This window comes from Aethalodelphis obliquidens, unplaced genomic scaffold (genome assembly GCF_003676395.1).
Source record: "Aethalodelphis obliquidens isolate GAN/ISIS:26980383/991018 unplaced genomic scaffold, ASM367639v1 scaffold29, whole genome shotgun sequence".
Lineage (NCBI taxonomy): Eukaryota > Metazoa > Chordata > Mammalia > Artiodactyla > Delphinidae > Aethalodelphis > Aethalodelphis obliquidens.
In genome coordinates, this window is record NW_020837973.1 from 11,421,059 (window position 1) to 11,435,580 (window position 14,522).

Here is a 14,522-nt window from a genome sequence, read left to right on the forward strand (position 1 = left end):
GAAAAGATTAAACACCCCCCCCCCAACCTCAAGTTCCTCATCTGTAAACTAAGGGTAATAAATTGCAAGATTTAAATGAAACAGTGCATATAAATTGCCTAGCAGAGAACCTGAGATGTGGGAGATGCTAAATTATTTCCTTCCCTACCCACAATCCAAAACTACAGGGCTCTAAGGAGATTAGTCCCTAAGCAAAAGAACATTATTAAGTACATTATTAACATCTTAAGAGCATCTTAAGTACATTATTCTTACGTGCTTTTCACTGGCCAATTACAACTATTCACAACAACAAAGTGATTAGGCAGAATAAGAGCTGAGCTAAACGTACTTTTTTCCACCGAGCAGGAATTCTGGCATCGAACATGCAATTCAGTGCGTCTTGTAGATTTTCACTCATGATGATGGTACCATCAATGGCAAGTTTTAGCTCGGTCAGGGTGCTTCGGACTAGGGTGAGTACCCTTTGCATTCTGTCTATCTCCTGCCTGAGGAAAATGTTCATCGGCTGGAATGGCCCCATCTTTTGCAGCCTCTCCTTTACCTGCCGTGGAGACACCCAGCACGTGAAAAAGTAGACAGCTACTAACGTTATATAACTGGTACCCTAGGGCTTCTGAAAGGGCCCCAAATTTTACAGTTCCATAAACAGTAAGCTTTTGTTTTTTTTTTTTCACTGCCAGAAAACCAAGAAGAAATAAAGAAGAAACGTCTGTTAAATGACCAGCTGATTTTTCATCCCATGTGAGAGAAGACAGGCCTCCATAAATTCACAGAATATACAATCCATGTCCACAAACATGTAGCCTTCCAAACAGCAACTGCACTTATTGGGGAATATTCACGACTGCCACTCCAAGACTTGCGAACACACACATGGACACACACAAGCAGATGTGTACACATACACAACAATTCTTAAGGCTGCCTCAAAACACGAGACTTCTGTTTTAAAAGCTTTCGTTTTTTCCATCAAAGCATCTATCCATCCACCCACCCATGCATTTCTGTCTTACAAGTGTTTATTCAGAGTCTTTTGTGGATCAGATATCATGCCACGTTGAGTTGCTTTATCCTAAGCAAATTTAGCAAAAGGAAGGTGTCTCTTCTAAACCCCATACTTACCATGTTTATTTATGTAATTATTATTATATTTTTAAGGCATTTTTATTGCTTTATAAATATTTCAACCACTGTTAGACATGAATGACCGCTTTCCTGATACTATAATGAAAGGTGCTTACGAAAGCTGGTAGCAGTATTGATTTTTTCCGAGCAAGTGATCAGAGATTCTTCCAAGGGAAATGAGTCCCTTGGTGACAGTTCCTTGAGTTCAGACTGCAGTACTAGTACCCAAAATGGCCTGCTTCATGGAAAATAATAGGATGCTCAAGTAACAAAATGCTGCAGACTTCCTTCTGAAAACCAGGTGGAAAGGGCAATATATAAAGAAACACAGTGGTCTTGTGACAAAAATGTCACAAGGTTAGTCCAGGTCATCTCTTAAGACTACATGGATGGGACTTCCCTGGTGGTCCAGTGGTTAAGACTCAGTGCTTCCACTGCAGAGGGCATGGGTTCAATCCCTGGCTGGGGAACTAAGATCCCGCATGCCGTGGGGTACAGCAAAAAAAAAAAAAAAAAACTGCATGGAAAGTAAGCCACTTACTTTTGCTTTTCTCAAAGACTTAAACATGTTATCAGGGTAAACCTTTTCACAATAATTGCTAAAATGTCAAAAAAAATTAACTTTCACAATCATCAATTTTGCTTAGAAGTTACTTGCGTATTAAAAAGACAAATCAATTTTCCAAACCCATGAGATGAAGAAGCTGCGGAGTTAACGATATAACTATAGACTCCCTGAAATTAAGAAGGCCTGAATTACACAACATTTTTCTAAATAATCAATGCTTTACTCTAAGAATACATTTTTTTTTCCTCTGAACAAATGACAATGTGCAGTGCCTCCAGGGAACGTTTTAGAAAAGCAATCCTAATCCATCGGTCCACACTTGTAATTTAATTATGAAGATTAACGTTCTCATCAGGTTTCTTTATTATTTCTCGTTTGAGATGATTACATTTATAAATTCAAACACTTCTTTTTCTGGTTCTTCAAGAAGCAAGTTTTTTAAATGATTTTTTTTAATTTCAGAAAAATTATTTTTTGCCCTCCTCCCTTCGTCCTCACTCCCCCAACCAACCAGACACATCCACAGCTGACGTTTTGTCAGGATGCCATCAACTCACTTCAAATGGACCATAGTCTGGGGGCAGCTTCTCTAGCATGTCATCAGCCAGCCGGGCCACCACCGCCTCTCGGGTCTCATCCCCTCCACCAGAGCTATCCTTGGGCTGGATGCCCAGAATGGTGTCCAGCACGTCCTTGGCCAGCTTGCTCTGGTAGGTGATGTCGGCATTGGGGTGCAGCCAGAACACCTCAGGGCTGTCGTAGGTGGGCAAGCTCTGAACAACACAGACCGTAAGCACAGAGCTGCTGACACAAGTACCAGTTAAATTACACTGTCTTAGCAAATAAGTACGTTTTTATTAGGATAAGCATTTACATGATATGTCTTATTCATGGCAGGCTGCAACCTCAAAAATTTTTCCAGGGAAGAATCAAAAGTTGTCTTGAAAAACAATCAACATAATTGGCTCATGGTTCTTTAATATCTGCACTTCAAGCAAATTCAATCAAAAAGACACTATCTTGTTTTATAATATATTTGTAAGATGGAAAGGGAACTATGGATTGGTATTTTGTTTTTTGAAGGTCTCGTCTAATTCAAACCAATTGTTTAAATAAATGGTGTATAACTGTTACTAAAAATGACAGTTTTAGAAATTATGGCCCAATAAGACCAGAGGTGGGAAATGTACTTTCCCAAGGAGAAGGACAGAGACTAAGAAAAATGAGAAATATTGAAAGAGCAACAAAGTTACAGAGAAAAACAGACAGCAAATGAGAAGCAAAACTAGCAGGTAAATACTCTGCCAGCTACCTGAAAAAAAGAAAATTTACCTACAATTTGATGTATAATTTTATGTGCGAATTGTATCCTTACCTTTATTCATGGTTTCCCTCCCTTCTAGTCCATTATTTTATTCCTTTTTACGTAATGCCTTTTTATGAGCTACCTCAAATTCATTGTGAAATGAGGCGTATGTAAATAAATATAACGTGCAGGTATACCTAAATTTATACCTTCATAGGCATTCTCCTATTCAGTGCTAATGATTTAAAGCACATATAGTACAGTTAAGACACATATATTTGTAGATTTGAATTAATAAAAGTGTAGGGGTGGTGATATATGATAAACTCATCACACTTATATATAACGAACCTCTAAATATACTGATAAATTTAGCACTTGGCAGGCTGTTGTGCTTTACTTTGTTTATCCTGAGATAAATCTTAGAGGCAAAAGAGATCACTAAATGATGATCTAATGAATTCAAGGGATTGAGACAGAAAATGTAGTTACCTGGAAGGACAAATCATATTTTTTCCCAAATCTCCTGTCAAAATCCTATTCCTACTTAGAGCAGGCCTTCTCAGTTGGAGGCGATTTTGCCCCCTCCAGGGACATTTGGCAATGTCTGGAGACATGGTAGGTTGTCACAACTGGGTAGAAAGTGAAACTGACATCTAATGGGTAGAGGCGAGGGAGGCTGCTAACCATTCTATACAGGTCAGTCCCCCACTCAAGGAAGTATCCAGCCCTGAATGTCAACGGAGCCGAGGCTGAGAAACCCAATCTTAGAGGAAGCTCTTCTACAGAGTGCGTTCCTGAACATACTCATAAGCTGTCCATCAGGCCAGGATTAAGGAACAGATGTCACGGGATAATGCAAGTGGATTGAAACAGAACAGATTGAGTCTAGAGGCTGCCTTTGGGTAGAGAGCTCCAGGGGATTTGTGTAGGTTCCCTGGTTCTAAATCTGCCCAGTCTATCGTCTCTCCAAAGAATATTCCTCATGGGGCATTAAAAGGGGAGGAAAGAAGGGAATTCACATAAAACACACCCTCCGAACAAATATAAACAGTTTAATCATTAGGTGAATATAAACATATGAAGACAGCATCTATGGTGCTCGGAACCTTCCATGTTCAGTATGAATCACCATTAAAATTTATTTTCAAAGAAGTACATACAGTACAAATAAATATCAAAAAGTCAACTTGCTATAGATACTTGCTCTATACAAAAAATTCTGAAGACGACAAACCTGAATATACTGAAGATAGTTCTCCACCGTGCTGCATTTTGGAATATTATATCCTTGGTAAAAGCTAAAATCCGGTCCAAACATATTTTCACTGAACCAAACCTTAGTAAGTGTGTTCAACAATCTCTTGTCATAGTCATCAGTGACTCTGCCTCCGTACTGAATCTCTCCTATCATGTAGCGTACGGTGGTCCAGGAGACGCCCTGGGAAAATTTATAGAATGATTGTGGACTGACTACTGTCTCACCCCCTTTTTCCCTGCCAAGTAACACCCATGTAATCATTGTCATCAATGTCATTTACTCATTCATTTATTCACTCCTCAGTAATGCGAAAAGTGCAGAAAGAAAGTTAAATAGGCAGACATGAGGGGTAACTCAAAGCTCGTGATCATGACCTGAGATAGATTCTCTTGGTGCATTCATGTTTCTATACTTTGATTTCAATAGAAAAAAAATTGTTTATTTTTTGAGAAGATAGAGGCTGTTCTTTAAAAAGCACACACTCCAAAAGTAACCCAGACTCTAAATTTTTCATGTTTTAGGATTTTAAAAAACACACTTCTTCATCCATTCCCCCCTCCCTCCAACAGACCCCGTTAGGTTGTCTTACTTGTAATGTCAACTTGTCTTTGAGAAGTAAAAACATAACCAAAATTTGTTCTTTTTTTCCCTAAAATCAAGAGGCTAGTGTGACCCAAGCTGCTATGACTTAAAGAGAATGACTTTGCCAGCACAGAAAATCATCACTCTTACAGGATTAACGCCAAGGCTGGGCGGTCATGTTAGTTCAAGGACCCAAGTCCACAATCACCGGGGGCACGAAGCAGTGTGTGCACAGTACCTTTTTGAGATCCATGTCGTCTAAGTGGTTTTGGATGAACTGCACCGTGGCATTAAAGTCGGCTTGGTTAAATTCGTAGGGTATGTTCCACCCCAGGGGGCCGAACTTGCGCCTCTCCTGGACGGTGGAGTGCAGGAAAGCCACGGCATACAGCATGGGCTTCCACTGGGCTACAGCACTCACGTCCAGCAGGTCTTGGCTCACACCTGTTGTGGTCAGTTAGGTGAAAAACTATATCATCTCTCAAACATCTTTACTTTCTACTACTTTTATAATCTATTAATTATTTTTTGTAAATTCCTGATATTAAACTTCACTTATCTTGAATTACTCTTACCATATTCATATGACAGTTATAATTTAACTTTTGGGTACCCAGAGGGCATTCCTCTCTGAAAAAGATGCACAGAGATTTGAGGCGGTTGGGGGCTTGCTAACATGGATCAAGTTCTTGGCCAACCTAACAAGATAATGCAGGGATAAAACAGAGATGGAAGAATAGTGGCAGTAAAATAAATATTGCTGCTATTACTACAACTACTACTACTAATAATACCTATTACTACTACTAGGGGCATGTACACAGGTTGCAATGGCTTCTATATACTCTTTTAACAATTTAATATTAATTAAAATCGTGTATATAGAAGCCCATTACTACTGAAAAGTACTAACTATTAGATATAAAATAAGCTGTAAGGATATATTGTACAACATGGGGAATATAGGCAATATTTTATAAATGGAGTAGAGTCTTTAAAAATTGTGAATCACTCTATTACACACCCATAACGTATAATATTGTACAGCAACTATATCTCAATTAAAAAGAATAAAATATAATAATAAAATAAAAAAGAAGCCCATTGCAACCTGAGTATACTCCCCCAAAATAATTATGATTCCTATATATGTACATATTATATTGCATATATAATTATAATTTTTTCACTTGAAATCTTTTTTTACTGACATCATCCTTCCACATCTATTTTATTGGCAAAAATTTGAGACTTGCTGACAACTCCAAAAAAATTTCTTTGTAGATTTTTCAGATTGCTATGTAATAATTATTATCTTGATGATTATTATTAAATACACTATTTTAAATTAAATTTACTCCAATTGTCCTGGATAGTTTTTATTATCACTATTTTAGGCACAAGAAAACTGAAACTCAGGTTGTTTGAGTGATTAGCGCCCAAGAGAAAAAAGCATTTGTTCAGGCAGTATCAGAGCCGGGATTTCTAACTCCAAGTCCATACTCTTTCTGTGACAATGAGCCTCAGACAGGAAGCTATGACACAGAAGGAGCAAATGAACAGAGAGTAATCTCAGCTCCAGTTGTGATAGGAGGGGCATTTTGGTCTGGTTTGGTGGCCATTGTCGGATTTCTAACTTAGCTCACATTCTGACATCCTGACACACAACTTCATGCAATGAAAGTAGAGACCATAATTGTGACTCAGCCTCTCCTCTTGCAAGAGGCTACTGCCCTACGTTAGGTATGGAGCACGAAGACCATAAACGACATTATCCATTTTAGATGTTAACTTAGAAAGGCAAGTGTCTAGCAGAGAATAGCATAGGCCAAAGTAGAGCAATAGTGGGGAAATAGCAAAAATATAAGGTGGAAACCTGAGCTCTAACGCCATAACACGGCCAGCGGATATTCCACACGGAGCAGGACAGAGTGGGCTATCCCCTCACCATCATGTTGAGTCATAGCACCACTTCCTATAACTAATCCTAGCTAATTCATTTTTCATAATTTCTTTAAGAAAACAATTTAAGCACAAGAACTCCCGCAAACTTGGAAGTATTCCTCGACTCACCACCATATGTTCTTTTCAGTCCTGCCCGGAGTCCCTGGGGGGGCTCATTGGCAAATTTAATGGACATCTGAAGGAGGGTAATGGGAAACTGTTTATGAGCCTCGGTCGTCATCCACAGGCGGAAAGCATCATGTACAATCTCGGTTTCTATAATTATGTCCATTAGCTCATCCATGAAATCGAGTCCCAGATGGCAGTTCTGCAAAAGTGCCCATCCTCCCTACATCAACAACAATACATGGAAATTAGTCGATTTTGTGTTTCACCCAGAGATTTAAATTAGTATGTTCTTTAGAAATTAAGTAATTAAAATTTAATAGAAAAGCACGCTAACCCCTTTCAAGTACTCTAGGTCCAATCTAAGGATATGATCATGTTGAACTGGGATAGGTTACATTTCTTCTTATTCCATGTATGTGTCTCACAGTATACTAGTATGCCACCTGGAGTAATAATATATAGTGGGGGTCATGAACATCACCAAAGTGAAACATAAAAAGAGATAACGGCACTTCCAAGTAAAGATGTTTGACTGAAAACCGTCACTTAGCTGCCTCCCCAAATTCCATGAAAAGTACAACGAAGGGACTTGTTTAAAGGTATGAACTCTGAAGGAAAAGATAGTGAAGGTGAAGACAATGTCAATAACACTGAAAACAGACTCAAGAAAGCTGAACCCTAAACTGACTGCTCGGGGAGAGCTGAGACGTAAACTGATTTATAGCATATAACTCCCAAAACACTCAAGAAGAGGTGACGAAGGTCCTTCTGGAAGTGGGGGAAGACGATGGACTAATACAAGAAGATTGAAAGTCCAGACCCCTGACCTGTTTCCTTAATGGAAGGTGGAAAGTTGATTTTCTTTAGAAGGCGAAACAGACAGGGTTTGCAGTGGAAGAGAGCAGCCTGTTAAGAGTATAGGAACCTCACTGAAAACAGGTAAAAGAAAGCTTACCTATTGAATTTGGAGACCTATTACCTTCCTTCTCCCACTGAGTTCCCAGAATACAGGCAGCAAGGTATATACCCTCTAGAATAAGGAAGAACCTTCTCTGGGGAATCTGACCACTCTAACAGTAAGAGCCTTAGAAAATAAAAAGCCATATCTCTTGTATAAATTATTCTATGAGCATAAGAAGATTCTTGTATAAAGCAACACAGGCAAAAATTTAGGTCATGAAATAATAATTTATTCAATACCTAATCTATAGAACATCTTTTGCCAAAATCATCTACCATACCCAGATCATAACCTCGAGTTGTTTTCTTGACTCTCTGACTTTGGATCACTTAGATTTGATTAGTGTAAAGATTTGATTAGTGTAACCTGAGATATTTTTCTTTCCAAGAAACAAACTAAGCACCAGATATAAAATCTTAGTCAAGTTACATGTAAAACTGATCATTTTGGAATGTCACATATTCCCTTACATTTTCTTCAGAAGTATATAGCACTGCTGAATAAATAACTATTTATTTTGTCCTATGAAAATTTAATTGACACTATCCACAATTCAAAAAAAAGGGAAATTAAATATAAAACATAACTACAAAAAGCCTTCAGATGCTCTCTTTCATCCAGCATACAAGTGACTCCTGATCTAAGTTTCTTAGGTGAGAACTTGGAAGGTTCAATCTTCACCCGTGGAAAGGAATCTTTGGCCAAAGTTGTTTCTTTGGCATTGCCACACTCTGTATGAATATTCTGTGTTCTTACTGAGCAGATCATCCATTTTGCTATTCTTGGGTAGTTGGTTCACTCTGTCAGAAAACACTATTGTCTCTGACAAGTTATAAGCATGCTAATAATAATAAAGATTTTTAAAAATTTTTTACTTGAAATTAAACTACTAAACAAAAAACACAGATAAATTGAAGGCTAAAAATATTCCATTTAAATTCGAATTTAGTTGCCTGAAGCTATTAGTTACACCATTATTTATTTTAAATTCAAGATAACTCCATGTCCTGTGAATGTTAGTGTTTTTGCTCTAAGTACAGTACTATGCAGAGGAAGGAAGTCAAGGGGGAGGGAGGATGACGGGGGAGAGGCCAGGACGGAGGCCCACCAAGCCCTCGTGTCAGACCAGACCTAGGATTCTGAATCATGGATGTATTTTTTCATCTCTCAGCATATTTAAATCAGGTGCTTTCTGCCCTCTCCCTCCCAACTACAAACTAAGTGCATCAGACAGAGCACAGCACACATGAGAGACCTCTCCCTTTCGCCAAAGCTGAGGGCAGGGCACAGCTTGAGGACGGAAGAGGTAAATATGGAGCTTCCAGAACACAGTAAGCTCAGTTCCAGACCAGGGGAAGGGGACCAGGATGCAGCACAGTGGTAAGATTCTAGAGTCAGCAGCTGGGACCTAGAACCCAATGGTTTCAGGGTGAGCTTAGCGTTTGGTCTGCTCTGTACACTGTTGAATTTGCAAGCTGCAAAGGGCTCTAGGAGACCCACCTGGAAGGCAACAGGCCAGGTTTCCTGAAAACCTCTGGTACCACCACAGGATAATAGCAGATTCCTGGCCTCTGGGATTGGGGGCAGGCCTAGGGGACCCCAGGGCACAGATGATGCATTCTGGAACCCAAGAAAGGCATGGTGCTGTAGATTCTGGAGGGTTATGGATTCCAAGAGCAGAGCTGGAGGGGTTGGAGCGTATGGCAGAGAGGAGGAACTATGAACCCTACAGAGCGTTTGGGACCTGCAGTGGGGTTGAGCGTTATGCAAACTGGTCAGGAAATAAGATGTTCTGACTGGGCAAGTTTTCCATAAGTCAAGGCTCAGCAGAAAATGTTTTAAGTGTGTCCATTTTTCCATGGAAATTTTCTAATAGATATCATGCTTTTTCCTGTTTAGTAAACAGAATACAATACCTAAGTTTAAACTCTTAAGGATTCATAAGCTCTCTGCATCGTTATTCTATAACCTGCAATGTCAACATCATAACACAAAAGGAGACATCTGGTCTCACATTCGCCATGGTCTGCTGCAGGAGCTTGCGAGCGTGGACCTCCTGGCCCTGCCCCATGGACACGTAGCGGGTTTCTCTTTTTAATCTCTTCCCCAAGGCGATGATGGAACCTGTGGGGTCTGAGCCCATAGACAGGAGACAGATGAGTGGTGTCCGTGGATCAGATTCCTCCCATGTCTTTTCCAAGTCCAGGATAACACCTTCCGCATACTTTTCTCCCATGGAGTCCACGATGTACTTACGTGCCTGCCAAAAACAGTACACGGGTCACCAAAACTAGCTCCAACTCCTTCTTGTGCATAATTCAATGTGGTTTCCAAAATTCATTTTTGTAGATTATCTCAACGATGTCTACAGTAACCCTGCCAGGAAAATAGGGCAGAGGCTTTTTTCTCGTTGGTTTATCTGTTTGTTCGCTTGCTTGTTTGAATCCTCACTCTGTAGAAGCTGAGTTACTTGCCAAAAACACAATCACCCACTTAAAAGACTAGAACCCAGGTTGGCTGACTCCTTGTCTGGGACCTGTTTCCATACACCAGCTGCTTCATGCTATACAAAAGATTTAAAATATCAGGCAACTCTATTATTGAGGATGCTTTAAGGGAAAAGTACATGCATTCAAGTAATCAAGTAAACAGTACAATGCCTGGGATTTAATGGGTACTTAACAAATAGATAATTACTGCTGAGTGACTACTTATGTAGTGAAATTTATTGCATACTTATCAAATTAATTAATTTTTAAAGATTTAATCCAATTGCATTTGGAGCACACGGTACCACTTAATTTTGTACCTCTTAATATTTTTTCAAGGTTGGCCAGATCCAGGATTGAAGTCTCTAACCTGAGTATAAATGCCTGTACATTTTTTACAGCTTTCTGAAAGGTACTTTACAAGTGTGCCTGACATGTTCTTTGGCTTCTCCAAAAGTCTACTTGTTTACACCTTCATCACAGCCACTGGGCAGTGTGCTTCACGATCAGGAAGGACTTCAAAGGCTGGACGCTCAGGTGTTCCACAAATTGCAGTTGTTTCTCAGCCACAGGCACCTGGGTACCTGCCATCATTGCAGCATCTCTCAGGATCCAGGTGTTTTGTCCTCTGGCATAGCAAGGAGTTCAAAATGGCCAATCTTGCCATAGAATTCAGCACTGACCCCACCTGGACATTTCCATCCAAGCTATGAGCTAACATACTGTTACCTACACATACATCAGGAGCCAGGTAGTAAATATATTAGGCCTTCGTGGCCATACAGACTCTGTTGCCCAATTCAACCTACCACTGCAGCATAAACAAATGATAGTTCATAAATAAATGAGCATGGCTATGTTCCAATAAAAGTTTATAGACACTGGAATTTGAATGTTATATAATTTTCACATATCACAAAACATTATTCTTCTTGGCTTTTTTTCAACCATTTAAAACTATAAAAACCATTCTTAGCTCACAGCTGTACATAAACAGGCAGTAGCACAAGACACCCTCTGACAGTGTGTTCTTCTTGCAACCAGGCTTTTGAATGTCCCTGGACATGCACTCATGCTCAGTCAAAATGCTACGGACAAGCCTGATGTTGCTTGTGGGGAATGGGGATTAAATATGTCCACATTGTAGACCTTGTAATATGCTTCCCCAAATGGTGTCTGGTTGAAAATCACAAAAGGAATCTAATATGAGAATAAAAACTTCAGAGGAGAGAACATTTTTCCAAGGGGCCTTCTAGATCTTGCTTAAGACTTGGGTGTTACCATAAGGGCCATGGGAAGCCATTAAAGGAATACCATAATGATATTTCTGTTTCTTCTAGAATATACAAGATGGACTAGACTGGGCAAGAATGAACTACAGGAGACCAGTTAGAAAGACTGTGGCTGTCATCAGCCTAAGGGTGACAGAGGCCAGAATGAAGATGACAAAGTTACAAAGGGGTGGTAGACACTTAAATTTCAGCACTGAACCCAATAAAGTGTTATGAAAAATATAAAAAGGGAAGGAAGGAGAGAGGGAGGGAAGGGAGGGAGGGAGGGAGGAAGGAGAGAAGGAAGGGGAAAAGAAGAGAAACTTCTACACTCCCCTTAAATAAGGCGACTGTTTGACAATTCATTTGGGCAGGATAAAAGTAATGAAGTTGAGAAGAAAAACCAAAGGAAGGGTGATCTCAGTGCCCTGAGTTGCAAAACTCATTTTCCTTTTCACAATAAATGATTGAATCTAGTTGTTTTCATGATTCCACAGTACCCAGGTGGTTACTCCATATGTTTTTAACACTCCCTCTGGAGAGTGAAGGGGAAAAATTCCTACATTCTATTAGAAATCCCAGCCTACTGTTATTTTATGACTTATTTAAAGAAGGCCTTAAAAAAAAAAAATCAATGTCTGTGAATAGTAGAGTTCAACTTTTAGCTGTGAAGGCAAGACACCACAAGTCTGTTTCATGGGTAAATTTCCATGACGGTAAGGCCAACAGATTAAAAGTCTTTGAAAAGATGGATCTTGTAGAGCCAGGGTTTACATTTAAACCACATGTATCGTTCAAAGAAATTTAGGCAAACCTTCTTTCTCACATCGAGGTTTGTGACACATCCTGGTGTAATGGCTACGGATTTGGGGATGCTATACTGCCCTGTAGTCTTCCTCTCCCCTCCCCAGTACCTGAGCAGTCTTTCTATTCAAGAAACATCACTTTACTACTAGCAAAATGGAGTAGCCATATCTTTTTTGAGTTAATATAAAAATAATATGGAAAAACAATGCATTACCTTCACATTAGACCTATATAACCACCTTACATAGTTTCCTCATTCACTCTTGTTGTATCACTTAGACCAAAGGAAATTATTAAATCACTTAGCCCAAATATACTCCTCCGTACACTTACTTGTTGTTTATTTTTCCATTTTTCACAATTGTATTGCTAGAAAATTACACAGAAGCCGACACAAAAATTCTCATTGGGATTAATATTTTAAATATTCTTTTAAATTTAAAAGGAAATGTTCCTTTAAAATATTCTCCTATTTTTAAAATATGTACTTTTTACCTGGGCAATGGTTCTGTCGGGACACCAGGATCTAATAAGGAGAAGACGTCTAAAGCCGTCTAGAGATTTATCGTAGGCATTTGGAAGGGGTTCCTCCTCAGGGTTTTTCTTATCAAACCAAATTTTCCACATTTTCTCATTTCTTGATATCTGAAAATACCAGGGGATAAGAAAAGTGTCACACCACAGAAAAATCTTTCAGTAAGCATTCACAGATATTTTTTCTCTTTCTGACCATTCCAGGCATGTGTGAATGCTATTCCTTGAGTATTTTTTAAAATTTTATATCCTAGCACCAAAAAGTTGAGAGTCTAAAATCAAATGTGATTTGCTCTAAAGTCAGTCTGTACTAACACCAGCCTCCGGCTCCCTCTTAAAGGAGGGAGAGCCCTGGGTTGTGGAATTTCTTCTATGACTTTGTGGGAACAAATCTGCAAAGAATAGAGAAATCAATGGAAATTCATTTTCATTATTTTAAGGAAATCTGTTTTGCTCCATGAGATCCCCTATGACTAAGAACCAAGTCTCAGGCTTCCCTGGTGGCGCAGTGGTTAAGAATCTGCCTGCCAATGAAGGGGACATGGGTTCGATCCCTGGTCCGGGAAGATCCCACACGCCGGGAAGCAACTAGGCCCGTAAGCCACAGCTACTGAGCCTGCGCTCTAGAGCCCTCGAGTCACAACTACTGAAGCCCATGCTCCTAGAGCCCGTGCTCCACAACAAGAGAAGCCAATGCAACGTGAACCACAATGAGGAGTAGCCCCCACTCGCCACAACTAGAGAAAGCCCGTGCGCAACGAAGACCCAACGCAGCCAAAAATAAATAAATTTATTATTTTATTTATTTATTTATCTTTTTATTTTTGGCTGCCTTGGGTCTTCATTGCTGCACATGGGCTCTCTCTAGTTGCGGCGAGCAGGGGCTACTCTTTGTTGCGGTGCGCGGACTTCTCATTGCAGTGGCTTCTCTTGTTGCGGAGCACGGGCTCTAGGCGCACGGGCTCAGTAGTTGTGGCACGTGGGCTTAGTAGTTGTGGCTCCCAGGCTCTAGAGCTCAGGCTCAGTAGCTGTGGTGCATGGGCTTAGTTGCTCCACGGCATGTGGGATCTTCCCAGACCAGGGCTCGAACCCATGTCCCCTGCACTGGCAGGCGGATTCTTAACCACTGCGCCACCAGGGAAGTCCCAAAATAAAACAAATAAATTTATTTTAAAAAAAAAGAACCAAGTCTCATTCACTTATGTTTCCTCATTTCCCAGGACCATTCTTGGAACAAAAGAAGACATTTAATACATGTTTATTATTGAAGTCTCTTGGTCAATACTCTATTAATCTACAGTAATTTGAAATACACCACTTAATATCAGCATCAAATGAATAATCACACTTGCTTCCTTTAGGCAATTGATAAAGGAAAAAAACACAGTCCATTATCATTTGAAGCTTAAAAAATCAAAGAGAGGCAAGCATTACATGGGCAAGCACCTCAAAATCATAGAATAAATCACATCTGCAGATAAACATGATCTTATGTTCTCTGGTATATTCCCTTTGATTACAGCCCCAAGTGTTTTCCTTGGA

The 14,522-nt window shown here is 39.7% G+C and overlaps 1 protein-coding gene across 1 annotated transcript in view; it reads right to left on the reverse strand.

Moving 5' to 3' along the window:
- DNAH5 (dynein axonemal heavy chain 5) overlaps positions 1 to 14,522 on the reverse strand; it is a 202,004-nt gene that overhangs the window by 13,287 nt on the left and 174,195 nt on the right. Inside the window, exons 69-75 of the mRNA XM_027125332.1 lie at positions 12,942 to 13,091; positions 9,894 to 10,139; positions 6,919 to 7,138; positions 5,084 to 5,289; positions 4,240 to 4,443; positions 2,254 to 2,469; positions 332 to 544 (exon numbers count right to left, since the gene is read on the reverse strand). Of these exons, the coding sequence (XP_026981133.1) occupies positions 332 to 544; positions 2,254 to 2,469; positions 4,240 to 4,443; positions 5,084 to 5,289; positions 6,919 to 7,138; positions 9,894 to 10,139; positions 12,942 to 13,091 (1,455 nt within the window). The remainder of the gene's footprint in view (positions 1 to 331; positions 545 to 2,253; positions 2,470 to 4,239; positions 4,444 to 5,083; positions 5,290 to 6,918; positions 7,139 to 9,893; positions 10,140 to 12,941; positions 13,092 to 14,522) is intronic.